This window comes from Hyperoodon ampullatus, assembly GCF_949752795.1.
Source record: "Hyperoodon ampullatus genome assembly, chromosome: 2".
Classification (NCBI taxonomy): Eukaryota; Metazoa; Chordata; class Mammalia; order Artiodactyla; family Ziphiidae; genus Hyperoodon; species Hyperoodon ampullatus.
Genome location: NC_136915.1, coordinates 127,061,104 through 127,088,462, shown reverse-complemented (window position 1 = coordinate 127,088,462; position 27,359 = coordinate 127,061,104). Strand labels below are relative to the sequence as shown.

The 27,359-nt window shown below is 35.4% G+C and overlaps 1 protein-coding gene across 1 annotated transcript in view; it reads left to right on the top strand.

The window, feature by feature from the left end:
- Nucleotides 1-27,359, top strand: part of SDCCAG8 (SHH signaling and ciliogenesis regulator SDCCAG8) — a gene marked incomplete at its 5' end in the record, with an annotated part of 265,292 nt that overhangs the window by 27,844 nt on the left and 210,089 nt on the right. Inside the window, 4 exons of the mRNA XM_079726777.1 lie at nucleotides 6,374-6,499; nucleotides 11,911-12,051; nucleotides 20,271-20,335; nucleotides 23,309-23,497. Coding sequence (XP_079582903.1) covers nucleotides 6,374-6,499; nucleotides 11,911-12,051; nucleotides 20,271-20,335; nucleotides 23,309-23,497 — 521 coding nt within the window. The remainder of the gene's footprint in view (nucleotides 1-6,373; nucleotides 6,500-11,910; nucleotides 12,052-20,270; nucleotides 20,336-23,308; nucleotides 23,498-27,359) is intronic.

Genomic DNA, 27,359 nt, shown 5'->3' with positions numbered 1-27,359 from the left:
ATTCCACGTTAAAGATCAGTTAACTGTACTTGTGTAAGTCTATTTCTGGGCTCACCATTCTGCTTCATTGATCTATTGGTCAGTTCTTTCACAAATACCATACTGTCTTTTTAAAAAAATTTTTAATTTTTCATTTATTTATTTTTGGCTGCATTGGGCCTTCTTTGCTGCGCATGGGCTTTCTCTAGTTGCAGCAAGCAGGGGCTACTCTTCATTGAGGTGTGCGGGCTTCTCATTGCAGTGGCTTCTCTTGTTGCAGAGCACGGGCTCTAGGCATGCAGGCTTCAGTAGTTGTAGCACACAGGCTCAGTAGTTGTGGCTCACGAGCTCTAGAGTGCAGGCTCAGTAGTTGTGGCGCACTGGCTTAGTTGCTCCGTGGCATGTGGCATCTTCCCAGACCAGGGCTCGAACCCGTGTCCCCTTCATTGGCGGGTGGATTCTTAACCACTGCGCCACCAGGGAAGTCCTACACTGCCTTGATTATTGGAGCTTTAGAGTAAGTCTTGAGGTCTAGCAGTGTCAATCTTCCAATTTCGTTCTTTTCCTTCAATATCATGTTGGCTGTTCTGGGTCTTTTGCCTCTTTATATAAACTCTAAAATCAGTTTGTAAATATCTACAAAGTAACATGCTGGAATTTTGATTGAGATTGTATTGAAATCTATCAAGTTAGGAGGAGGTGATATTTTGACAATATTGAATCTTCCTCTCCACGTACATGGAATATCTCTCCATTTATTTAGATATTCCTTGATGTCTTCATCAGAGTTTTGCAGTTTTATTCTTATAGATCTTATACATATTTTGTGTAGTTTATACCTGAGTATTTCATTTTTTTCAGTGTTAATGTAAATGGTATTGTGTTTTTAATTTCAAATACCAATTACTCATTACTAATATGTAAGAAAACAATTGACTTTTGTATATTAACGTTGTAATCTGCAACCTTGCTATAATCACTTATTTTAGCAGTTTTTTTTGATTCTTTGAGGTTTTCTTCATAGACAATAATGTCATCTGTGACAAATACAGCTGTCTTTTTAAAAATTTTCTTCTTGTATAGCTTTTTTCTTTTCTTGCCTTATTGTATTAGCTAGGACTTCTAATATGATGTTAAATAAGAATGATGAGAGGCGACATCATTGTCTTATTCTTGATCTTGGTAGGAAGCCATCTATTGTCTCACCGTGAAGTACAATGTTAGCTATGAGTTATTTGTAGATGTTCTTTATTAAACTGAAGATGTATTTCCTTTATTCCTAGTTCACTGAGGTTTTTATCTTGAATGGCTCCTGGATTTTGTTACTTGCTTTTTTTGCATCTATTAACATGATCCTATGATTTTTTTTTCTAACTTGTTGAATTATGTTATTTGATTTTGAAATATTGAGCCAGACTTGCATAGGTAGATTAAATTCAATTTGGTCCTGTTGTAATTACTTTGATACATTGTGGGATTTGATTCACTAATATTTTGATGAGAATTTTTGCATCTGTATTCATGAAATATTTTGGTCTGTAGTTTTTCATTCCTATAGTGTCTTCACCCGGTTTGCATAGTAGGTTAATGCTGACTTCATAGAATAAGTTAGGAAGTATTTCCTCTGGTATTTTATAGAAGATATTTTACAGAATTGGTTTCATTTGTTCCTTAAATGTTTAACAGAATTCACCAGTGAACCAATGTTGGGCCTGGTGCTTTCTGTTTTGAAAGATTGTTAATTATTTATTCAATTTCTTTAATAGATGTAGGCCTATTCAGGTTAACTGTTTCTCCTTTTGTGATTTGGTAGATTGTGTCTTTCAAGGGATTGGTTCATTTTCTCCAGGTTATCAAATTATGGATATACAGTTGTTCATAATATTCCTTTATTATCCTTTTAATGTCCATAGGATCTGTAGTGGTATCATTTCTGATATTAGTAATCTGTGTCTTCTCTCTTTTTTTCTTAGTTAGCCTGGCTAGAGTCTAATCAATTTCATTGATCATTTCAATGACCAAGCTTTTGGCTTTGTTGCTTTTCTCTGTTGATTTCCTGTTTTTAATTTCATTTATCTCTACCCTAATTATTTTTATCTTTTCTTCTGCTTACTGTGGATTTAATTTGGGTTTTTTGTTGTTGTTGTTTGTTCATTTTAGTTTCCTGAGAGTATTGATTTGAAATCTTTATTCTTTTCTAATATTTTTCCCTGATTTAGTTGCATCTCACAAATTTCGATTTGTATTTTCATTTTTGTTAAGTTCAAAATATTTTCAGTTTATTTCTTAAGATTTTGTCCTTGACCCGTATATATTTAGAAAGTGTTGTTTAACCACCACATATATTGGGAGTGTTCCAGCTGTCTTTCTGTTATTGATTTCTAGTTTAATTCCATTATAGTCTGATAACATACTTTTTGTGATTTGTATTCTTTTTAATTTGTTAACATATGGTTTTAGGCCACAGAATATGGTATGTCTTGGTGAATGTTCTGTGTTAGCTTGAGAAGAATGTGTATTTTGTTGTTGTTGTATGCAGTAGTATATAAATGTCAATTAGATCCAGTTGATTAATGGTGCCATTCAGTTCAACTATGTCCATACTGATATTTTGCCAGTCTGCCAGATCTGTCAATTACTGATAGAGGGATATTGAAATCTCCAACTGAAATAGTAGATACATCTGTTTCTCCTTACAGTTCTATCAGTTTTTGCCTTATGCATTTTGATGCTCTGTTGTTAGGCACACACACATTAGGATTATTATGACTTCTTAGAAAATTGACCTGTTTATCAATATGTCATGCCTCTTTATTATCCCTGATATTTTTTTCCTTAGTATGAAGTCTGCTTTGTCTGAAATTAATACAGCTACTCCAGCTTTCTTTTGATTTATGTTAGCATAGTATGTCTTTCTCCATCCCTTTACTTTTAAAGTATCTGTGTCTTTAGGTTTAAAGTAGGCATCTTGTAGACAACATGTACTTGGGTCTTATTTTTTCTGACAGTCGGTCTTTTCATTGGTATAGTCAGATCATGGATGTTTAATGTGATTATTGATATAGTTAGATATCTATCATACCTACCATATTTGTTACTGTTTTCTATTCATTGCCCTTGTTCTTTATTTCTTTTTTTTGTCCTCCACTTGTTTTGTCTGCCATCTCTGGTTTTGAGTGACCATGTTATATGATTGCATTTTCTCCTCTCTTAGCATATCAATTGAACTTCTTTTTTTTTTAACTTTTATAAGTAGTTGTCCTTGAGTTTGCAGTTACATTTACCACTAATCTAAGTCTACTTTCAATGAGCACTTCAGGGGTTGGGAAAGTTCCTTATAACAGGGTTACCAGTTCCTCCCTCCTGACCCTTATGCATTGCTGTCATTCATTTCAATTATCCATAAGCTATGATCACTACATACACTATTGCTAATATGATACTGAACAAACTGTTACCTGTTAGATCAATTAACATTAAGAAAAATAAAAGATTTTACTTTATCTTCATATATGCCTTCTCGAATGCTCTTTCTTTCTTTATGTAGATCTGAGTTTATAACCTAAATAAATTTCCTACTTTCTGAAGAGCTTCTTGTAACATTCCTTGCAAGGCAGGTCTACCAGAGACAAATTTCCTAATTTTTGGTTATCTGAGAAAGTCTTTATTTTTCCCTCACTTTTGAAGGTTGGTATCACTGAATGCAGAATTCTAGGTTGGTGGTGTTTTTATCTTTCAAAACTTTAAATATTCCATTGCATTCTATCCATGCTTGCATAGTTTCTGAAGAGTAGCTGATATAATTCTCATCATTGCTTCTTGATAGGTAAGGGTATTTTTTTCTCTGACTTCTTTAAAGAATTTCTCTTTGTCTTTGATTTTCTGCAGTTTGAATATGCTATTCCTGGGTGTGGATTTTTTAGTTTTATCTTGCTCAGTGTTCTCTGAGCTTCTTGGATCTGTGGTTTGGTGCTTATAATTAATTTTGGGAAATTCTCAGTAATTATTGCTTCACATATTTCTTTTCCTTTTATTATTATTCCACAATTCTTGGATATTCTCTTCTGTCTTTTTCATTCTTTTTCTTCTTTGCATTTCAGTTTGAGAAGTTTCTGTTGACAGTTCTTCAAGCTCACTGATTCTTTCCTTGGTTGTGTCCAGCCTAGGGACTTCCTTGGTGGTCCAGTGATTAAGACTCCGTGCTTCCACTGCAGGGGGTGCAAGTTCGATCCCTGGTTGGGGAACTAAGATCCTTCATGCCACGTGGCATGACCAAAAAAATAGGGGGAAAAAAAAAAAGTTGTGTCCAGTCTATTAATGAGCCCATCAAAGTCAATCTTCATTTCTACTACAATGTTTTTGATTTCCAGCATTTTGATCTTTTTCTTAGTTTCCATTACCCATCTGTTCTTTCATGTAGACAACTTTTTCCATTTGACCCTTTAGCATGTTAATCATAATTACTTTAAGCTCTCCATCTGATAATTCCAACATCTCTGCTATATCCAAGTCTGGTTCTATGCTTGCTTAGTCTCTTGCATCTGTGTTTTAAGTCTTTTAGTATGCCTTCTAATTTTTTGTTGAATACTGGACATGATGTACTGAGTAAAAGGAACTGGGGGAAATATGCATTTAATGTGAGGTTTTTTGTTTGTTGTAGGAGTTAGACTGTGTTTACTGTTTGCTGTTAGTATAGGTGTCAGAGGCTAAAATTTCCTCTAGTGTCCTGGTTTTTGTCTCCGCTGTTGTCTCTGGGCTTCCCTCGAGAATTCTTCTTAAATACATTCTGAGATTTGCAGTTATTTTAGTGTATTCACTTGTTATGATATAAGAGCCCTTTTGATGTGGTGGTAGGGTATGGGAGTATGGGGAGCATTTTGTAGTCCTATGATTAGTTCTCAGTCTTTTAGTGACCCTGTGCCCCTTGGCTATGTCCTTCACAAGTGTTTCTCAGTCTCCCCCTCCCCTTAAGTGAGATGGCAAGGCTAAGAAGCTGGAGTTGGTTTTTTTCCCTTCCCCCAGTTCACTTTGGTTCTGAAAAAATAAAATGTTTTTTAGGCTCTGGTAAGATAGTTTCTCTTGAGGCAGGCCTGGTTAAAAAGAACAGAATGCTTTTTGGTTACTTTTCTTCTCCTACTGGAGGAAGCAGGAGGGAAGTTTTCTCTAGTCTTTGCTGTAAGAACCTGGTAGTGTCCTATAAAAGTGTAGGAGACACCTTCTCCCCAGAGACTGGGTTCTCCTGGAGTTTTTAATTCAAACTGGTCTACACTAAGCTTCCAGCATTTCATCAATTACTTTATTGATATATTTTTCTACCCTGGCACTGGTCCCCCCAGAAGTTTCTGCTCTGGTAGGTTGTGGTTCTCAGGAGTGCCTGTGTGTCTGTCCATTTTGAGGGATAATAGTTTTCCCTGTGACCTTAATTCTCTGATGGATCTAAGAAGAGTCGTTGATTTTTTAGTTTGTTCAGCTTTTTTTCTTATTGTGAAGATGGCAGTGATGTCTTCCAAGCTGCTTATATGTCAGACCAACAACTGGAAGTATGCAATGTTTGTTTAAGTACAGTTTTCAATTACAGCTTTGATTTTTTTTCTGAATAAAATAATTGAATGGAATTTTCATATATTGTGCAATAGTTTTTTACACAACCAGTATAATAAAAAATGATTGCACAATTATACTGGTAATGAAGATTAAGTTAAGTATTGTACCATCAATATATCAATATTTTTCACATTTTTTCAGGGTGAGATGCAACTTGATAGCTTTTCTAATTGCTATATACTGGTAATTCTTTATATTATGCCCTGCACGGCCAAGGAAACACTCTTTAAGAACTCTCCACCAAACTATTTCACTCATAATTTCCTTCCATCTGGCTAGCAGTTCATAGATATTCATTGTAACTTTCCTTGCCTTTCTATCTCAGTGTCCTCTATTATCTATGTAGTCCTCTGTCAATTTTCAACAAGTTATTGGCATTTGAGCAAGAATAATAATATATCTTACCTTATTTTTCAGCAGTCTACCTCATTCTTAAAAGTCTTTTAGATAAACCCTTTAATTAAAGCATTTCTGTAAGCCTGCAAAAAATTGTCAGAAACCACACAGTCCTGTGATATGGCCATTAGCAGGTCCTCTACTATCTTCCCCCAGCCTTCTCTTTGTTAGCTAATGCTTGAGTTTCTTTCCTTGTCTAGATGTAATTATAATATTTCTGAAAATGGATAGACAGCATCAGTCTTCCATGCTTTATATCATATTGGATCATCTAGTAATCAACAAAAAAAGCACTACTTAAAATTGCTTAATGTATGCAGTCCACAAGTGGCATTTCTTAAAATAAAAGAAAAAAATGCTTAATGTATTTGGTATTTGTTTCTGTTTTTTATAGGAGGAACTCTCTGGAATGAAAAATAGGGTACAAGTAATTGTGCTTGAAAATGAAAGGCTCCAACAAGAGCTGAAATCTCAAAGACAAGAGGAAGCAATGAGGGAACAAACACTTCTGGATGCATCTGTAAGCATTTATTTAAACAATTAAACTAAAATACATAGTTTGAATGTTGCCTCCTACCCTTTCCCCCTGCCTTCTTAACTGCTTAGATTTTTTTTCTGGCAGTTTGGCAGAAGTGCTATGCTGGCATTCACTTGGGGCCTCAAAAATTAAAATTCACTATTTTAATTTATTGGTGGAATGAATCCTTAAATGAAATGATGTAGTGATGCCTAATATCCACTCCGGTTTCCTTTCCGAGCATACCATTTATGTTTTTTCCATATGGAAAGAGCAGGTCTGAAAGCAAGAAGTATGTAATATAGGAAGGACTTGGTTAAATCCAGCAACTATTCAGAACTGTAGCTTAGATTTCTGTTGTATTTCTCTAAATTTTCTTTGAACTTTGAGTTCCAATAAGTCTAGTTAGCATGGTGTAGCAGGAAGAACACTGACCTGAGGGTCCAAGATTCAAAATGTTAATCTTCCCATTGTCCCTAACAAGCTGGGTGTTGAACAAGTAATTTTATGGGACTTTCAAGCATGAAACCTCATGAGTCCTCTGTTTATTTATTGGCATTTGAGAAATTCACCAATATTAGCAGTTCTTAATCTTTAATGTGAATGGCAGTCACTTGGGATATTTGCTGACAGTGCAGATCCTGGGCTTCATTCTCTGAGAGTCTGATTCAGTTGGTCTGGGCTAAGTCTTTGAGTTAAAAATATGAATTATTAGCAAGCTGCCTAAGTGAGTCTAGTGGACCACAGTGGACCACATTTTGAGGAACAGAGAATTAGATGATCTCTATAATTCTGTGACATAAAACTTTTATTATGATATTTAAATAATGTTTAAGCTTAATATCTCTTTATGAATTGTCAGAGATACTTCTGCCTGAAAAATGTTTTTTACTCTTTTGCTATAGGATGTAGTTAATCACAGCTTATATTATTATATTATTAATATTAGTACTTAAAAATTTCATCTTAGTTTCTTATTATTTTGGTGTCAATTTGAAAATGATATAGCCATATAGAAAGTACTTAAAAGTAAGTTCATTTTTAAAATAAGTATATTATTTTGATTTTCCTCCAAATATGCAGCGAACAGTGACTCAGTTATTCAGTCTTCAATATTTATACAGTGGAAAGAAGTGGAAGATGGGGAAGTGAAATAAGAAAGGAAATTAGGCAGAGAAGTGAATCAGAGGGCAAGAGAAGTGAGTAATGCAAAAGGGGAAGGAAATGATGGTAAACGCTCACGTGCTTTGCCATGTGAACAAAGGAAACTTGCTAAAGAAAGCTACAGATATACAGACTGTAGAAAGGATAAAGTTGTAGAGAGGTTTTTGTTTAAACGTTCACATGAGCTAAAACATAGTGCTAATATTGAAACGGTTGTTGCAGATGTGTCAGGTGACCTTGATATCTATTTTAATGTTAGTCTTCTGTGTTATTTTGTTGTTACAGAATTGTTACCCCCCACTTTTTACTTGTGTAGGTGAATTGAGGCATTTCAGCAACCTATGCATGGTGTTGTATTGAGAGTTTTGAGGTAAATGAAACTATTTAGAATATCTTGAATATAAACAGATCAAGAGATATTATCTTCTTTTTTTTCTGCACTCTTTTTAATGAGCCTATTACCATGTTGATAGTAAAAGCTGTTGGCAGATTTGAATATATATTTTCAAAGTTTCTTAATGCTTTCTTTGGAAAAACAATTGAAATAGTTATATAGTAATAATTAGTATTTATTGATGACTACATGGCTATGATATGACAGGTACTGTATCAAGTACTTTCTTTACATTATATTATTTCAATTTTATGATAGCCACACAAGGCAGGTGTTTTTATGTCTATTTTCAGGTGATTAAATTAAGGTACACAGCAGTTAAGTAACCAAAGTAACTGGTCTAATGTCACAAAGCTGGGACTCAAACAAAGGACTATGTGACTCCACAAATCCATCTACCTGGCCTCGAATTATACTGCCTTTCTGCCTAGATTAAGTATAGCTTGTCAATATTGAACCAAACCATCTTCGTTTGCCATGGACTGGGTCTTGGATGGCAGCCTACATGACTTTTAGCTTTTAGCCTAGTTTATGACCTAGCAGTTGAAGAAGAAAGCAGATTATTTCTAAAAAACTAAAACCATTCAAAGAGTACTTCATTTCTATATTCATTTTTCATCATTTTTCCTTCTTAAGGGGCTTTTCTTGAGAGTTCAAAAAATTATATTAAAATATGCTTTTTATTAGAAATTTTGGCATGTGTGGTCAATCAAAGACCTAGCAGATTTTTTTTTTAAGTAGAAAATTTCTGAGCCATTTCTTTCCATGTCTCTTCTCATCCCCATCCATTCCAACCCCTCCCCTCAGTTAAGAAATCAAAGATTTTCAGTGATCTTCAGGGATGTAAATGTAATTTGATTTTTGAAATCTTGGTCAAATATCATTGGAGTTTTTTTTTTTTTTTTTTTTTTTTGCATTACGCGGGTCTCTCATTGCTGCGGCCTCTCCCGTTGCGGAGCACAGGCTCCGGATGCGCAGGCTCAGCGGCTATGGCTCACGGGCCCAGCCGCTCTGCGGCACGTGGGATCCTCCTGGACCGGGGCACAAACCCACACCCCCCTGCACCGGCAGGCGGACTCCCAACCACTGCGCCACCAGGGAAGCCCCATTCGAGGTTTTTAAAAGCTATCTGTGAAAGAACAAAGTGTCAATTAGATTAGCACTTCTTTCCAAAGAATAACAATATTTTATATCGTAAGTCAGTGATCTATAGTCTACATACTGTCTCCAGTTTCTCCATAGGAAATTAGTACCAGCCTCCTTCATTTCTCTGCAAGACTATTTTGAATGCAATCACATCTTGGGTGATTTTTTCCCTACCTACAGAATCAAGTTTAAGCTTATTAGCATTGCATGCTTTACTTTTCAGACCCTTATTTAACTCTCTAGCTTCTTCCTTTTTTTGTTTTTTAATTTTTTTTTTTTTTTTTTTTTTTTTGTGGTACGCGGGCCTCTCACTGTTGTGGCCTCTCCCGCTGCGGAGCACAGGCTCCGGACGCGCAGGCCCAGCAGCCATGGCTCACGGGCCCAGCCGCTCCGCGGCATATGGGATCCTCCCAGACCGGGGCACGAACTCGTATCCCCTGCATCGGCAGGCGGACTCCCAACCACTGCGCCACCAGGGAGGCCCTGTTTTTTAATTTTTTTTGTTGAAGTATAGTTGATTTACAATGCTGTGCCAATCTCTGCTGTACACAAAGTGACTCAGTTATACACATGACAGACATTCTTTTTTATATTCTTTTTCATTATGGTTTATCACAGGATATTGAATATAGTTCCCTGTGCTATACGTTAGAACCTTGTTATTTATCTATTCTAAATGTAATAGTTTGCATATACCAACCCCAGAGTCCCAGTCCATCCCTCTCCCTCCCTCCTCCCCCTTGGTAACCACCAGTCTGTTCTCTGTCTGTGAGTCTGTTTCTGTTTTGTAGATAGCTTCACTTGTGCCATATTTTAGATTCCATATATAAGTGATATCATATGGTATTTGTCTTTCTCTTTCTGACTTACTTTACTTAGTATGATAGTCTCTAGTTGCATCCATGTTGCTGCAAATAGCATTATTTCATTCTTTTTTATGGCTGAGTAGTATTCCATTGTATATATGTACAACATCTTCTTTATCCATTCATCTGTCGATGGACATTTAGGTTGTTTCCATATTTTGGCTGTTGTGAACAGTCAGAGCTTCATCTTCTGACATTCATTGCCTTGTGCTTCAATCTTTAGTAATGCTGAATTGCCTAAAGGTCTCTGGCAGGCACCAAGCTGTTTCACGCCTCTGTGAGTTTTCTCATGATGTTCTCTCTTCTTGCCATGCCCTTCCCATCTAGCTTACTCTTTTTCACCCTTCAGATATCATACCAGTGTCAAAACTTCTCCAGAAAACTTTCCTTGACTCTCCAGTTGCTCTTAGTATCCCTTTTCTGTTCTGGCATAGTCCCCCATGCACACCTCTGTTCTAGCACTTGCCTTGTTAAATTGAAATTATCTGCTTGGGTGTTTCTCTTCTTCATTAGCCTGTAAACTCCTTGAGAATAATATTGGTCTTGCTCATTTTTATCCCCCTCCCCAAGCTTTTAGCACAGTGCCTGAACATAGTAGGTACTACACAGAAGTTTCCATTAAACTGAACTTCCCAAAGAATATAGAATAGAATCTCAGAATACTACTTTGGAGGAATGCAGTTTACTACATTCTAACATATGACACTGCAGTATAGTTCTATGTTTGGGGACATGTCCTTTCTTATTAATACTAATGTGTCCCTTGGTCCTTAGCAGGAGTTCAATAATTACTTGTTGAATAAATTGATATAAGTATTTTAGTTCTTGATTCACACATAAATCACCCAGTTCTTTGGGCTGCTTATTTCATTGAATGTTGAAAGAATGCCGAAGTTCTCAAGCTGACAGTGGGTTCACCAAATTCAGTCTGTAGGCATGTTTTGTTTGTTTGAAAAACTGACTCAATATTTAACACTGTTTCAGTTGAAGAGCCAGATATCTGCCTCATCTTTTTAAAAATCAAAAGATTTTTTGGTAATGTGAGTTGGTATTCACACATGGCAGCAATTGACTGAAACTGAGTAGCGACTACTTCCTTTGGTTGCTCTGTCATGGTCCCTACCATTACTTTCTGAATCCTTGACGTTCAGGCTGCATGTCAGTTCTGTTTATCACCATGCACTGTTTTTCTTATTGAAGAGAAATAATTTTCTGAAAAGGCAGAAGAGCATAGTGGTTTAGGACTCTGGAGCTAGAATGCCAGGATTCAGATCCTAGCTCTGCCACCTATTAGCCACTTTCTACCTCTGTGACTTTTAGCAGTTACTCTGTGTGACTCAGTTTCCCCATCTATAAAATGGAGATAACAGTGAAACTTCTCTCAGGATTGTTGTAATGATTAAATGTGTTAATATATGTGGAAGACATAAAACAGTGTCTGGCACATAGTAAACATAAACATCATATGTATTATTATTATTATTAGTCATGCCTTTATGAAATGTGGAAAATGAAAAACAAACCAAGAGAGGTTTATGTGTTTCAAGAGTATATGTCTTCAAAGAAGTAAGAGATAAGTTCATTTGTTCAATATACTGATATCCAGCCCTCTTTGCTCATTTACGTTATTGCCTGTACCTGTAGGAATGTGACTTTGTAACACTTGTTTGGAATATGACCCTAATAGCTTGAAAATGTAAAATAATTCTTGATTTGTATTTAGAAGCATCTGCTCTTTTTCTTATTCCTTTCATCACAGATAATAATCAGTATTCCATTTGTAAAGTATGTATATTGATTTAAAGTTAAAGGTTGAATGCAAGTACTTTCACATTTTATTTTAGGGAAACATACAGAATTCTTGGATTACAACAGGTGAAGATTCTAGGGTGGATGAAGCTGCCAAGAGATCATTTCCCCATGGCAATGCAGATATTATCAAAGCTGCATCTGCTAGTGAGGCTGAAAAATGGAAACTAGAACTGGTGAGTATTTGGGTACTTTTCTCTTAGGCATCTACTTTTTTGGGTACTTTTTTATTGTGGTAAATATATATAACACAAAATTTGCTATTTTAACCATTTAAAAGTATAATTTATTTACACTAAGTACATTCACAGTGTTGTGCAGCATCAATGCTATTCATTTCCAGAACTTTTTCATCATCCCAAACAAAAACTCTACCCATTAAACAATAACTCCCATTCGCTTCTCCCTGCAACCCTTGGTAACCTCTTCTACTTTGTCTTTGAGTTTGCCTATTCTGGGTACTTCACATTAAGTGGAATCAAATAATATTTCTCCTTTCATCTGGCTTGTCTCATTTAGCATAGAGTTTTCAAGTTTCATCCATGTTGTAACATGTATCGTAATTTCATTCCTTTTTTAAAAAAAATTTATTTATTTATTTATTTATTTTTGGCTGTGTTGGTTCTTCATTTCTGCGTGAGGGCTTTCTCTAGTTGCAGTGAGTAGGGGCCACTCTTTATCGTGGTGCGCGGGCCCCTCACTGTCACGGCCTCTTTTGTTACAGAGCACAAGCTCCAGATGTGCAGACTCAGTAGTTGTGGCTCACGGGCCCAGTCGCTCCGCAGCATGTGGGATCCTCCCAGACCAGGGCCCGAACCTGTGTTCCCTGTATTGGCAGGCAGATTCTCAACCACTGCGCCACCAGGGAAGCCCCCTCATTTCTTTTTAAGGGTGAATAATATTCCATTGTGCATATATACCACACTTTGTATATCTATTCATTTGTTAATGGATTTGGGAGGGTTTCAACCTATTGGCTATTGTGAATAAGGCTGCTATGAACATTGATGCACAAGTATCTGTTTGAGGCCCTACTTTCAAGGCATTTGGGTATATACTCAGAAATGGAATTGTTGGATCATTTGGTAATTCTTCATTCTTTTTTCTTTCTGCTTCTCAGACTCAATAATTTCAGTTTTCCTATCTTCAGATTTACTGATTCTTTGTTCTGCTGCCCGTATCTTCCCTAAACTCTCTTTAGGGAATTTTTCATTTTAGTTTTAGTTGTTTTCATCTCCAGAATTAGTTTGGTTCCCTTTTACAATTTGTTTTCCTGACTTCCTTTAGTTCTTTGTCCATGTTTTCTCTTAGCATTTTGAACATATTTAAGACAGCTGTTTTAAAGTTTTGGTCTAGTAAGTCTGATGTCTATAGTTTCATTAGCATGGTTCCTGTAAATTTATTCTATTTCACTGAGTGAGCCATGTTTTCCTCTTTCTTTGTATGCCTGGTGATTTTTTTTGTTGTTGAAAATTGAGCATTGAAGTGTTATACTGTGGAAATCAGATACCCCATTTTTTTTAAGGTTTGCTGTCTTTTTTATTGTTGAAGGCTGTAGTGGTCCTTTTGTTTTAAGAGTTTTCCAAACTATTTCTCTAGAAACTATTCCTTGTCATGTGTGATCATTGAGGTCTCTGTTTCATTAGCTCATGGTCAGCTGATGTTTGACAGATTTCTTTGCCAGGAGCTGAAACAAACAACAACAAGAAAAACACCAAAAAGCCCCCCCAAAATAAAACAACCAACTCTCCAAGTCTTTGCAGTTTGGCTGTGCTGGTCTTCACCATTCAGCTAGGCTTGCTCTGAGTCTAGAGGTCAGCCTGAGTGAAAGCTTCAGGTCTTCTTAAGACTTTTCTGAGCATGCATTTTCCCTGGGCATGTTTGTGGCTTTCTAAACTCCCCCTATACACAGATGCTTTTGAATGTCCTAATTTCCCAAAGAGTCTAAAATAATTCTATTTTAAGATCAAATGATACTTTTAAATCCTCTGATCTGGGTAAAAACAACACCAAAAATGGAATGTTCTAGGGAATATAGAGGGAATCAGTTCTGCTGTCATTATCATCTACAGGTGTTGTTATAGTTTTCTAAAAGCTCTTTCTGGCCCAAATCTCCCTGTTCTTTCTCATTCCCTAATTCAAGCTTTATTCTACTATTTAGGAAAAAGTTCCTTTCTTTAAAAAAAATCTGAAACACTAAATTATATGTTTTTTTCCAGCTGAATAAACTATAATATCTACTTAATACCCATAGGATTAAGACCAGTCTCCCAAGCCATCTACAATTTGCTTCAAACTACATTTCCAGACTCACTTCTCACTCTACTGTCACACTCACAAGTATTGGCTATAAGCATGCAGACCACTCACTACTTGCTACTTCATAAACATATTTCCCAATTCCATTTCTCTTTGAAGAATTGACTTTGGTTTATGCAATCATCCCTACCTAAAATGTTTCCTTCTTATCCTCTACATATTGAAATGTTTCCAGCCTGCCAAACTTAGTTCAAATGTCCCCTCCCATTCTACCTTCCCTGATTACATGCTTCCATTCCTCCTTTTCCCACATTAGAATTATTTTCCCTCTTATGTCTTCTCTCAGTGTTCTATTTATAAGTATTACAGGTTCATTTTTTTATCCTGTGTGTGTCAAAGGTCACATCTGTGTGCATTTGTGTGCTTTATGTTCCAAATCTTTCTCACTTTTTTCAAGGATTTCACTCTTACACTTACCTCCTCTTGTTCTTGTATCTTTTATCCCTCTTGACTGGGTTATTTTCAGCCAAATATGTGCTTTACTAGCTCCCATCTTAAAGCAAACAAACACAAAATATATTCTCTTCATCCTACATTTCCTTTGAACTATCACCCAGTTGCTCCCCTTCATACCAACGTCTTTCCAAACAGTTGTCTATACTCATGCCTCTGTTCTTCACCTCCCATTCTCTCTTCAACATACTTTATTTGAGCTTCTCCCCACCTATATTCCCCTAAACTGTTTCTTTCCAAGGTCGTTAATAACCTCCATATATCAGTCCTCATCTTCCTGAACCTTGGAGCAGCATTCTGTAATATGTACATTAGTTGATCATACCATCCTTTGATTTTTCTAATGAAACAATTTAACATAAATTCAGACAAGTATGCAAAACAAAAATGTACAGCTTAATGATATATCTCCAAATGAACAAGCATATAATTTTCACCTGTAAGATGTCTAACATTACCATGTCCCAGAAGCCCTGTTCATGCCCACTCCCAGTCACTGCCCCTTCATTCTCTTAAAGCTAATCACTGTCTTGACTTTTATGAAAATTGATCCCTAAGCATGATCCCCAAACACCCGAATTGATTTCTGCCTGGCTTTTAAAACATTACATAAATTGGATCACATAGTACATATTCTTTTTTGTCTAACCTTTTTTGTTCAACATTATATATGATAGATTCATACATGTAATTGCATGTGTAAGAAGTTTGTTTATTTTCATTGATGGGTCTACGGTATGACTATAACACAATCCATGTATCCATTCTATTGTTGAAAGACATTTGTATTTTTTCAGTTTGGGGCTATTGTGAATATTGGTGCTATGAACAATCTTTTATATGTCTATTGGTGTGCATTGTACACATTTACATTGGGTATGTACCTTGGTGTGGCACTGTTGGTCGTAGTGTATATATATGTTCGATTTGAGAGATAGGGCAAACTTTTCCAAGGTTGTTTTTACCAGTTTACACTTCTGTCAGCAGCATATGAGTGATACCATTGCTCTGTATCCTTGCCAACACTTGATATTCTGTTTTTCTGATGGGCTTGTAGTGCTATCTCATTGTGATTTTCATTTTCATTTCTCTGATTACTCATGTGATTGAATATCTTCTCATATATTTATTGGCCATTTGATGTGCTCTTTTGTGAGATGCCTGTTCTAATATCCTACTTATTGTTTTGAATTATCTGACAATTTTTTTTTAAGTTCTTAATATATTATGGATACAAGCCCTTTTTTGGTTATATCTGTTAAAACCTATTTTCCTACTCTTATGGCTTGCCTTGGAACTCTCTTGAGAGTTTTCGTTTTCTCTTTCTTGATTAGAGTTTCTTAATTTTAATGTGGTCCAATTTATCAGTGTTTTCCCTTTATTTTTTTAGTGCCTTTTGTGTCCTATATAAAAAGCGTTTCCCTACACCGAAGGTCATGAAGATATTCTCCTATATTATCTTTCAGAAACTTTATAATCTTGCTTTTTACATTTAGAACTACAGTGTACATGGAATTTATTTTTGTATCTGATGTGAAGTGTAGGGGGTTACTTCTTCCATAGGGTTATTTATATATCGCAGCACCACTGTTGAAAAGACAATCATTCGCCTGCCACATTTGTTATAAATCAGGTGTGTGTATATGTGTGAGTCTGTTTCTGGGCTTTGTGTTTTATTTCCTTGGTGTCTGTGCTACTACTTCTTTGTGCTACTACTATCCTGTCTTGATTCTTATAACCCCGCATCTGGTAGACCAAGTCTTCCAACATTGTTCTTTTACCTGAAGAATGTCCTGACTGTTTCTTGCCTTTTGCATTTCCAAGTACATTTTAGAATTAATTTGTCAAGTTTCAAAAAGCCATTAAGTGGTTTTGATTGAGATTACATTTAAGGTATAGGTCATTTGCTGGGGGGAGGAATTGATACCTTTACAGTAATATATTGTGAAATATTAAAATCACGTATCTCTCTATTTAGGTCATCTTTAATTTTTGTCAATAATCTTTTATAATTTCTGAGTAAAGGTCTTACATATCTTTCTTTAGAATTAATTTCTAGACTAGTTATGATATTATCATAAACAATATACATATTTAAAATTTTTCATTTTCTAACTCCTCAATGCTGGTATAGAGAAAAGCACGTGGTTTTTTGTATTTTGACTGATTCCTACTTTCTTTTGAAAGTAGTGTAAGCAGGGTATTTTTTCCCTATCCTTTTACTTTTAACATAGTTGTATTTTCATATTTAATATGGGTTTCTTGTGAACAGCATATAGTTGAGTTTTGCTTTTTTTATCCAATCTGACAATATCTGTCCTTTAAATGTGATTATTTATATACTTGGGTTTAAGTCCACTATCTCGCTGTGTCTTTTTTTTCCCATCTACTATTTCTTCACCTTTTTTTTTTCTGCCTTCTTTTGAATTAGTTGAACATTTTAATGGTTCTATTTACCTCCTTTTCTCAGTCTGGAAAAATCTTTAGCATCAGCTTTCACCTGGTTGCTCAATTCAGCAACCCAGGGTATTTTTAATGTCTTTTTCTCCCCCACATCTATTCAATCATAAAATTCTGTCAACTTTACATGACATGATAGAAATCCTAGAAGGGAACATAGGCAAATCATTCTCTGACATAAATCATAGCAATATTTTCTTAGATCAGTCTCCCAAGGCAAAATAAATGAAAGCAAAAATAAACAAGTGGGACCTAAAAGCTTTTGCACAGCAAAGGAAACCAGCAACAAAACCTATGGAAAAGGAGAAAATATCTACAAATGATGTGACCAACAAGGGGTTAATATCCAAAAATACAAACAGCTCATATAACTCAATATCAAAAAAACAAACAACCCAATAAAAAAATGGGCAGAAGACCTAAACAGACATTTTTCCAAAGAAGACATACAGATAACCAACAGGCACATGAAAAGAGATTGTTAGAGAAATACAAATCAAAACCACCATAAGTTATCACCTCACACTGGTCAGAATAGCCATCATCAAAAAGTCTACAAATAATAAATGCTGGAGAGAGTATGGAGAGAAGGGAACCCTCATACACTGTTGGAGGGAATGTAAACTGGTGCAGCCACTATGGGAAACAGGATGGAGCTTCCTTAAAAAACTCAAAATAGAGCTACCATATGATCCAGCAGTCCCACTCCTGAGTATTTATCTGAAAAAAATGAAACCTCATATTTGAGAAGACACATGCACCCCAATGTTCATAGCAGCACTATTTACAATAGCCAAGACGTGGAAACAACTCAAGTGCCCATCAACAGACAATTGGCTTAAGAAGATATGTTTATATATATATACATATGTAAAATGGAATATTACTCTGCCATAAAAAGAATGAAACACTGCATTTGCAGCAACATGGATGGGCCTAGAGAATATTATACTCAGTGATGTAAGTCAGACAGACAAATACAAACACTATATGATATCACTTATATGTGAAATCTAAAAAATAATACAAATGAATCTATATACAAAACAGAAATAGAATCACAGACATAGAAAACAAACATGGTTACTGAGGGAGGGAAGGAGAACCAAATTAGGAGTATGGGATTAACAGATGCAAACTCCTATGCATAAAATAAATAGGGAAGAGGATTTACTGTATAGCGCAGGGAATTATATTCAATATCTCATAATAACCTATAATGGAATGTAATCTGAAAAAATGTATATGATTAAATCACTTGGCTGTGGACCTGAAACATATACAATATTGTAAGTCAACTATACTTTAATAAAAAAATAAATAAAACTTAACACTAGGACTTCCCTGGTGGCACAATGGTTAAGAATCCGCCTGCCAATGCACAGGACATGGGTTCGAGCCCTGTTTGGGGAAGATCCCATATGCCGCAGAGCAACTAAGCCCATGCACCACAATTACTGAACCTGCACTCTAGAGCCTGTGAGCCATAACTACTGAGCCCGCGTGCCTAGAGCCCATGCTCCACAACAAGAGAAGCCACTGCAATGAGAAGCCTGTGCACCTCAATGAAGAGTAGCCCCTGCTCACCACAACTAGAGAAAGCCCACGCACAGCAACAAAGACCCAATGCAGCCAAAAATAAATAAATAAAATAAATAAATTTATAGAAAAATAAATAAATAAAATTTAACACTAAATTAAGAGAAAAAAATTCTGTCAATTTTACTTTTATATACTGCTTTGTACTAAATCTTTTCTATCTTTGTTGCTTGATTTCTCTTGTTCATGCACTTATCTCTCACCTATTGATGTTTATTTGCAATGTCTTCATCTGTGATGATCCCCTTTTTCCATCCTTCAGAGTAATTTAAGATTCAATACTGATAAAAAATTTCAATGTCCATCTAATACATCAACTACATAGACTTTTATTTAGTTGTATAGACTAAATAAAAGTCTTCATATTTTTATTCTTCTCACTGGCCACCTTACCTAATCAGCCCATCTCTGTCTACTCTTCCACCTAGCAGTCTACATTCTAGTGATACTGATTGGCCAAATATATAGCATGCCTTCTCCAGCTTCTGTGCCTTTTGCTCTATTGGAAATCATCCTTCAAGTCTTTGCATCTCCTCCAATGAAGGCTTCTGTACTTCTCTTCAGCTGAATTACAAGTTCCTGCCTTTCTGATTTCATTTTACCTTCTGTATTTTCATTAGAGTAAATTATAAATAGTTGTAATTGTTCATCTGTCTTTCTGTTCCTTCTTAAAGCTCCTGGAGGTTAGTGGTGTCTTCGTCTTAGAAACCCAATAAATATATGTTGAATTAAAGAAAAACTGGATATCAGCAGAGGCTTGTAGATTGTATATCACTTTGGTCTGTCATCCTGTGATTTATACCATCCTTTTTATCATTCATCCAGCACATATTTTTTGGTATGTCAGCTATGCAGCAGTCGCAATGGGAGATTCCAGGAAGATTTGATCCTTGTCCTCATGGACCTAACAGGTTATAATTGGTTTTGCCTAGAGTCACACTTTTTTTTTTTTTTTAACACAGTGAATCAGAGAGGTACTCTCCTGCTTTTTATTTATTTATTATTATTTTTTTTAATATTTATTTTTGGCTGTGTTGGGTCTTCGTTTCTGTGTGAGGGCTTTCTCTAGTTGTGGCAAGCGGGGGCCACTCTTCATCACTGTGCGCGGGCCTCTCACTATCGCGGCCTCTCTTGGTGCGGAGCACAGGCTCCAGACACGCAGGCTCAGTAGTTGTAGCTCACGGGCCCAGTTGCTCCGCAGCATGTGGGATCCTCCCGGACCAAGGCTCGAACCCATGTCCCCTGCACTGGCAGGCGGACTCTCAACCACTGCGCCACCAGGGAAGCCCCGAGTCACACTTTTTTAAAAATAGGAACTGATGTATGCAATTTTGAAAAAAAAACTTTTGTTAGTAATCACCATTTTATGACTCAGTAGTTCTTTGCAGGCTTCCCGCTCAATAAAAATAGAGTATTTGGGGTGGACTAGGGAAAGTGATTCCAGAGGGGACACAATGATCTTCCTCTTGGGTAAAAAGAAAAAATGAATTTAATATTAATAATTAAAATTTGCTTATAAAACACAGGAAATGGAGAAATATACATTTTTTTTTCTTTTCTAAAGGAGAGACTAAAACTTACTTATGAGGAAAAGAGTAAAATCCTGGAATCTCAATTGATGTTTTTGAGGTAAAGTATTGATCATCCATTTAAAGTTATTGGCAAAACCATAATGATCTTAAAAATATCTTTGAATGTTTGCTGAAATGCCAGTTTTAGTCAATATAGGAATTACTTGATGATATTTTATATGCAATATATAAAATTTGCTAAGGATGGTAAAGGATAAGGGGATTTGTGAAGTCCTTTTTCAAATCCCATTTCAAAGAACTGTGAGCTAAATTATAAATTTTATCCCTTCATCAGTTGTAAAATATTTGTATTTTCCCATAGAAAAAAGAATCAGAAGCTGCTCTTATAGAAATTATGTTTTTAAAATAAAATAGTGTAAATAAAGCACTTTAATTTTCAAATTACAAGCAAGTATTTTTTTCCTCTGTAGGTAGTCTTCGTCTAATTTTTAAACTGCAACAATAATATAATAGTTTGAGAATTTGTATGCATGGTGAATTTGAGTATATATGAATTTTCATGTACTTTTTGATATGTTTTCAAAAATCCCAATAAAACCTGTATATTATAGATTAACCATTAGTACTTTGTTATATATTATGAGTTGGAAAAGATAGGAATTAATTTTTTAAAATTAAAGGTTAATTGAAATAGTGGTAATGAAATATTTTCAAATGAAATAACCTTTAAAATATTTTTATAATTTTATTTTGATAAGTCTAATTTGAAATAATATTTAACATCTTCCAGGCTGTACATTGTCTAGAGGCAGAACTAGAGTAATACTAAGAACCAGAATTCATGGCTTTTGTTGCAAATGTTATTGTTCATTTATTTTAATATACCCTTATGCTTTTCACGCCTCGTAAGGTTGAGGATTTCTCTAGAGATCTTTACTAGACCTTTCATGAAGAAACCTAAACTTTTAAAAGGTGGTCTAATTTTTGGTTTCTTTATTTGCTATATGTTGATTTCTATTGTGTTTTGGTTCTTCAGGGTTTTTTTTTTTTGCGGTACGCGGGCCTCTCACTGTTGTGGCCCCTCCCGTTGCAGAGCACAGGCTCCGGACGCGCAGGCCCAGCAGCCATGGCTCACGGGCCCAGCCGCTCCGCGGCATGTGGGATCTTCCCGGACCGGGGCACAAACCTGTGTCCCCTGCATTGGCAGGCGGACTGTCAACCACTGCACCACCAGGGAAGCCCCGGTTCTTCAGTTTTTAAAGTGATATATCTCTAGGTCATTATATTTATGGGAATGTGACTTATTTTGTCTCATTAACAATTCAACTATGCAATCTTTAATTACATTAAAACGTCACTTTGCAATGGACCAGACTTTGTTTCCTGCATCTTTCTGTTTCTTCATTTTCTTTTAGTGTAATTTAAGATTTAAAGAAGCATTTTCTTAAAGAAAGAAATAAAATCACTACTCTTATAAACTGGTTTTATGTTACCTATTTGTTTTTAATTTTCTTTTTGCCATTTCATGTAACTGAATCTACTTGAGTGTTTTGAATTTGAACCTGACAGAAATAGTAATGTAGACTCTTTGACTTTGGAATGTACTTCTAAAGTTCTTTTTAAGGCTTTGAAAGTCAGACTTTTTCTACATGATACGTAGAAAGAAAACTTACTATGTTGTAGATATCATCTTGGGAATATGACATAAACAGCTCCTTTTTTTCTGCTTCAGAAAGTCATTAGATTAGCTTTTTTTAACCCTTAGATTTCCTGTAGATCTTTTCCACCTCTCCCAGGCTGTCTCAAAGCCCCCTAAATCCCAAGAGTCGAGGTAGTATGTGACAACCAGGTGTCTTGATTATTGGCTTCTCCTTTGTGACAGTGAACAAATTAGGATAGCTATAAATCTCTGAATTTAATAGAAACAGCAGAGAATAGTCTGAGCCAGAGGTAAAATGCCTGCCTTCAGCAGTCTAAGAATTTAAGAACAACTTTTTCCTTTTTAGGTTAGGAAGTTTTTAAAAAATACAACATGAAAGGGATGTGTATGCAAGGAAGCTCAGTTACCCAAGTTGACTTTACCAAAGCTTTTTTGGGAAGGGGGAGGAAAATACAACCCATATACTGGTCTTTTAATCCTTGACAAGTCAACTTGGAGAAAAACCTCATCCAAGAGCTATCCCATTAAAACAAACAAACAAAGAACACACATACACAGTTCCTCAGCCTTTTCTTTACCAAGTTGCATATTTCCAGCTAATAGCTGCTACTTATGAAATCTTATGTCTGGCAAGTTCTATCTAACTTCTTTCTGTAGCCCACTCTCTTTTGAAGCAGTTCTTTGTAGATTAGATAGTTTTTTTTGAGTTTAGTTTAATTTATTTTTTTATACAGCAGGTTCTTATTAGTTATCCATTTTATACATATTAGTGTATATATGTCAATCCCAATCTCTCAATTCATCCCACCACCATCACTGCTCCCCCACCCACTGCTTTCCCCCCTTGGTGTCCATACGTTTGTTCTCTACATCTGTGTCTCTATGGATAATTTTCTTTTTTTTTTTTTACTGAAGAAAAATGAGCAGTAATAAATTACTCATGCATAAAATCCTTTTTCTTTATGTGATCTTTTAAGGTTGTCTTTACAAATTTTAAGGGGTTAACATTTGAAATGGGATAGGGTATTTCCCTCAATTCAAGGATATTGTGTTATGTTGCTCCACCCCTTTATTAAGAGAAACTATTTAGGATTTGTGTTTGGAGTTTTATTTTTTTTCATGGAGATAGGATCCTGTGAAAAGAAAGCCAGTATCAGAGGCAGACTAATCTGTTAAAATCTTAAAACAAATTGAAATTTACTATTTTCAAGGCTCATTTTATTCAGAGTGTCAATTAGGATAATCACACCTACATTTTAGGGCTGTGGTAAGAACTAACAAGGTACTGTATGTAAAGCACCTAATAAGGTAAGCACCAGTAAATGATAGTAGTTATCAGTATGATGATACATTTAGAAGTAGTATACTTTTATCTGGCCATTTGCTGGAGCTTTTTTCCCTTCTTTTTAGGAAAGACCTAGTTGAATATCAGAAAAATTGTGAAGATCTTAAAGAGCGACTAAAGCATAAGGAGTCTCTTCTTGCTGCTAATATTTCTAACCGTGTTGGTGGTCTTTGTTTGAAATGTGCTCAGCATGAAGCTGTTCTTTCCCAAACCCACAATAATGTTCACATGCAGACCATTGAAAGACTGTTTAAGTAAGTATGTTTCTATATGTGGAGTCTTTGGCAACATGGAAACTCATGTCTTTAAATGGGCACAGTAGTTTTTTATCCCCATGCTAAATTGCATGTTAAGCTTCAAATAAAATGGATTTTAAAAGGTCCCTTCATTGTAGCTTTCTTAAAGACAGAATATGTGGGTTCTGCCAACTGTGTATAGCCATGTCATTTTGGACAAATAATTTTATCTTCCTTGGTTTCAGTCTCATCTGAAATGAGAGAATTTAAATAGATAACCTTTATAATTCTGTTCATTTCTATAACTCTATAATTGCAAATCCAGCACTATTCATAACAAAACTGAGTTTGAGGGGAATTCTTTCGATTTTGCCTTATTTTGGATATCCCTGCTGTAGTATAGGTAAAGTGAGTTTTTATCAAGTTTTTATCATGTGACTGTTATGAAGAATATTATGAGTACACTGAAAGAAGGGCCCACTATATCCCATTATTAATATTTGAGGATCGACTAAGGACAAATTACAAATGAGCTTTTATGGAGTCAAAGTTTTCATCTAGGCTGAAATACTACAATTTTCTGTGTACATCTTTTTTGTTTTGTTTTCAGTATTCCAGAGGAAGCCCTTTCCTATGAAAATTATATTCTGTAGAAGTTGAGAATTATTATTTAATATACCATCCAATGATGATTTATAGAGTGTTCTCTCTCACATGCCTTCTACTTTTCTCTATGCTCAAGGTCACCTCTCTCTGTCTGTTTGGGTTCATTTAAATAGTTCAAACATCACTTCCTCTTAGAAGTATTCTCTCACCAGCCTCACCCCATTTTGTCCTCAATTGAGTTAGGCTCCTTCCTCCTGTAATTTTATAATATATTGTGTATACTTGCAGACAGCAACTGTGTTTGTTTATTTCTGTATCCCTGGCTTCTAGCAGAGTACCTGGCCTACAGGCATTTTGGCATTTATTGCTTAACATCAGAGATTGTCTGATTGGAACTGGTGTTGGGAGTCGAAAGACTTGGTCAATAAAGTTGGTTTTGAACTTTGGACAAATGACTTTACTTCCCTAAGTTTGGAGTCTTCTTTTGTTTGAGGGAATAATACCTACCTCTTGGGATATTATAGAGGCAGCTTAGCCTTGTGACTAGAGCACTAGCTTTTGAGTCAATCTGCCTGGGTCCATACTTTGGTTCTACTGATAACTTACTATGTAACCTCACAAAAATTACTTAATTTCTCATGCCTCAATTCCCCCATTTGAAAATGGAGATAAAAGTACCTAATAGTGTTATTTTTGAGGGGACATTGAAAGAATACCTATATAGTGCTTAAAACAGTTTCTGCCGTATTGTAAATGCTCTATAAATATTAAAACCCTTCTGTACCTCGCATACTTTAGAAGCAGTCAAAATGTCTGGTAGCCATGGTTTCTACATATGACTAACCTATTGTCTGTTGTATAAAAACTGAATTTCTCCAGTGGTAGCTTTCATGAGCTACAGTGGTAGTCCTGCTTTTTGTTAAATATTATATTAATTCTTAAATATATTATTAACTTACTCATATATATTTAACATAATGACAATTTATTAAGTATGTTAAATATATTTTCAGATACAAGTAACATGTAGTAAACATTTCTTATATGCCAAGGACTGTGCCAGGAAATTTAAAACAATCTCTTTTAATCTTAGTAAAGCATTGGTGAGGTAAATACATTACCCTCATTTTACAACTACGGAAACTGAGGCTCAGAGAAGTTAAAAATTTGCTTGTTGGGCTTCCCTGGTGGCACAGTGGTTGAGAGTCCGCCTGCCGATGCAGGGGACACGGGTTCGTGCCCCGGTCTGGGAAGATCCCACATGCCGCAGAGCGGCTAGGCCCATGAGCCATGGCCACTGAGCCTGTGCGTCCAGAGCCTGTGCTCCGCAACAGGAGAGGCCACAACAGTGAGAGACCCGCGTACCGAAAAAAAAAAAATTTTGCTTGTTTATATTTGAAAAAAATAATGGAATCATACTTCACAAAAGTAAATTCAAGGTGGTTTAAAGACCTAGATATGCTTCTAGACTACAAAAGTATTAGAAGAAAACATAGAAAAATATCTTAATGGCCTTGGGCTAATTAAAGTTCTGAGCATGATGAGGAAAGTGAGTCATGAAGGAAAAAAAAAAGATAAACTCGACTCCATTAAAACAAAACATCCTTATGATACAATATTGCAAACTAAAAAGATGGGAAAATATTTACATTTTATATAACAAAAATTTTGGTACAATGTATAAATAATTTCCTTTGAAAGAAACAGAAAAGAAAAACTGCCCAGTTGCAAAGTGGATATAGATTAGGAACTGGTAAGCAATAAAAGAGGAGGATAATACATGAGGAAGTATTCATTCTTTTTTTTTTAATTGAAGTGTAATACTATGTCATAGTACATAAATACATAGTCAAAATATTATGTTAGTTCCAGGTGTACAGCATAGTGGTTTGATAATTCTATACATTTGCAAAATGATCACCACAATAAGTCTAGTAATATCTGTCACCATGCGAAATTATTACAATATTATTAACTATATTCCCCATGCTGTACATTTCCTCCTTTTGACTTATTTATTTTGTAACTAGAAGTTTGTAGTGCTTAATCTCACCTGTTTTACTCATCCTTCCAAACCCCTCCTCTCTGGAAACTCCCTGTTTGTTCTCTGTATCTATGAGTCTGTTTCTATCCTGTTATGTTTGTTCATTTGTTTTGTTTTGTTTTGTCTTGTTTTTCAGGTTCCACACATAAGTGAAATCATATGATATTTGTCTTTTCTCTGTGTGACTTATTTTAGTTAGCATAATACCCTCTAAGTCCATCCATATTATTGCAGATGGCAAGATTTTATTCCTTTGTATGGCTGAGTAATATTTCATTGTTTATGTATGTGTATAGACACACATACATCACGTACTCTTTAATCCATTCATCTGTTGATGGACATGTACATTTCTTCTATATCATGGCTATTGGAAATAAGGCTGCAATGAGCATAGGGGTGCATACATCCTTTTGAATTTCTGTTTTTGTTTTCCTCTGAAAAATACCCAGAAGTGAAATTGCTGGATCCTATAGTAGTTCTACTTTTAATTTTTTGAGGAACTTCCATACTGTTTTACCTAATGGCTTACTAATTTACATTTCCAACAACAGTGCTCTAGAGTTGCCTTTTCTCCACATCTTTTCCAACACTTGTTATTTGTTGTCATTTTGATGATAACCATTCTGACAGGTATGAAGTGCTATCTAATTGTGCATTTTCCTGATGATTAGTGTTGCTGAGCATCTTATCATGTGGCTATTGGCCATCTATTTGAATTCTTTGGAACAATGTCTATTCAGGTCCTCTGCCCAGTTTTTAATCAGGTTATTTTTTTATGTTGAGTTGCATGAGTTCTTTGGATATTTACCCCTTATCAGATATATTGTTTGGATATTAACCCCTTATCAGGTACATAGTTTGCCAATATCTTCTCCCATTCAGTAGGCTGCCTTTTCATTTTGTTGATAGTTTCCTTCACTGTGTAAAAGCATTTTAGTTTAATGTAGTCACACTTGTTTATTTTTGTTTTGTTTCCCTTGTGAGATGTATCAAAAAATATTGCTAAGACCAATGTCAAAGAGCATACTGGCTATGTTTTCTTCTAGGAGTTTTATAGTTGCAGGTCTTACATTTAATTCTTTAATCCATTTTCAGTTTATTTGTGTTTATGGTGTGAAAAAGCAGTCCAGTTTGACTCTTTTGCATGTAGCTGTCAAGGTTTACTAACACCATTCATTGAAGAGGCTGTCTTTTCCCCATTGTATGTTCTTGGCTACTTTGTCATAG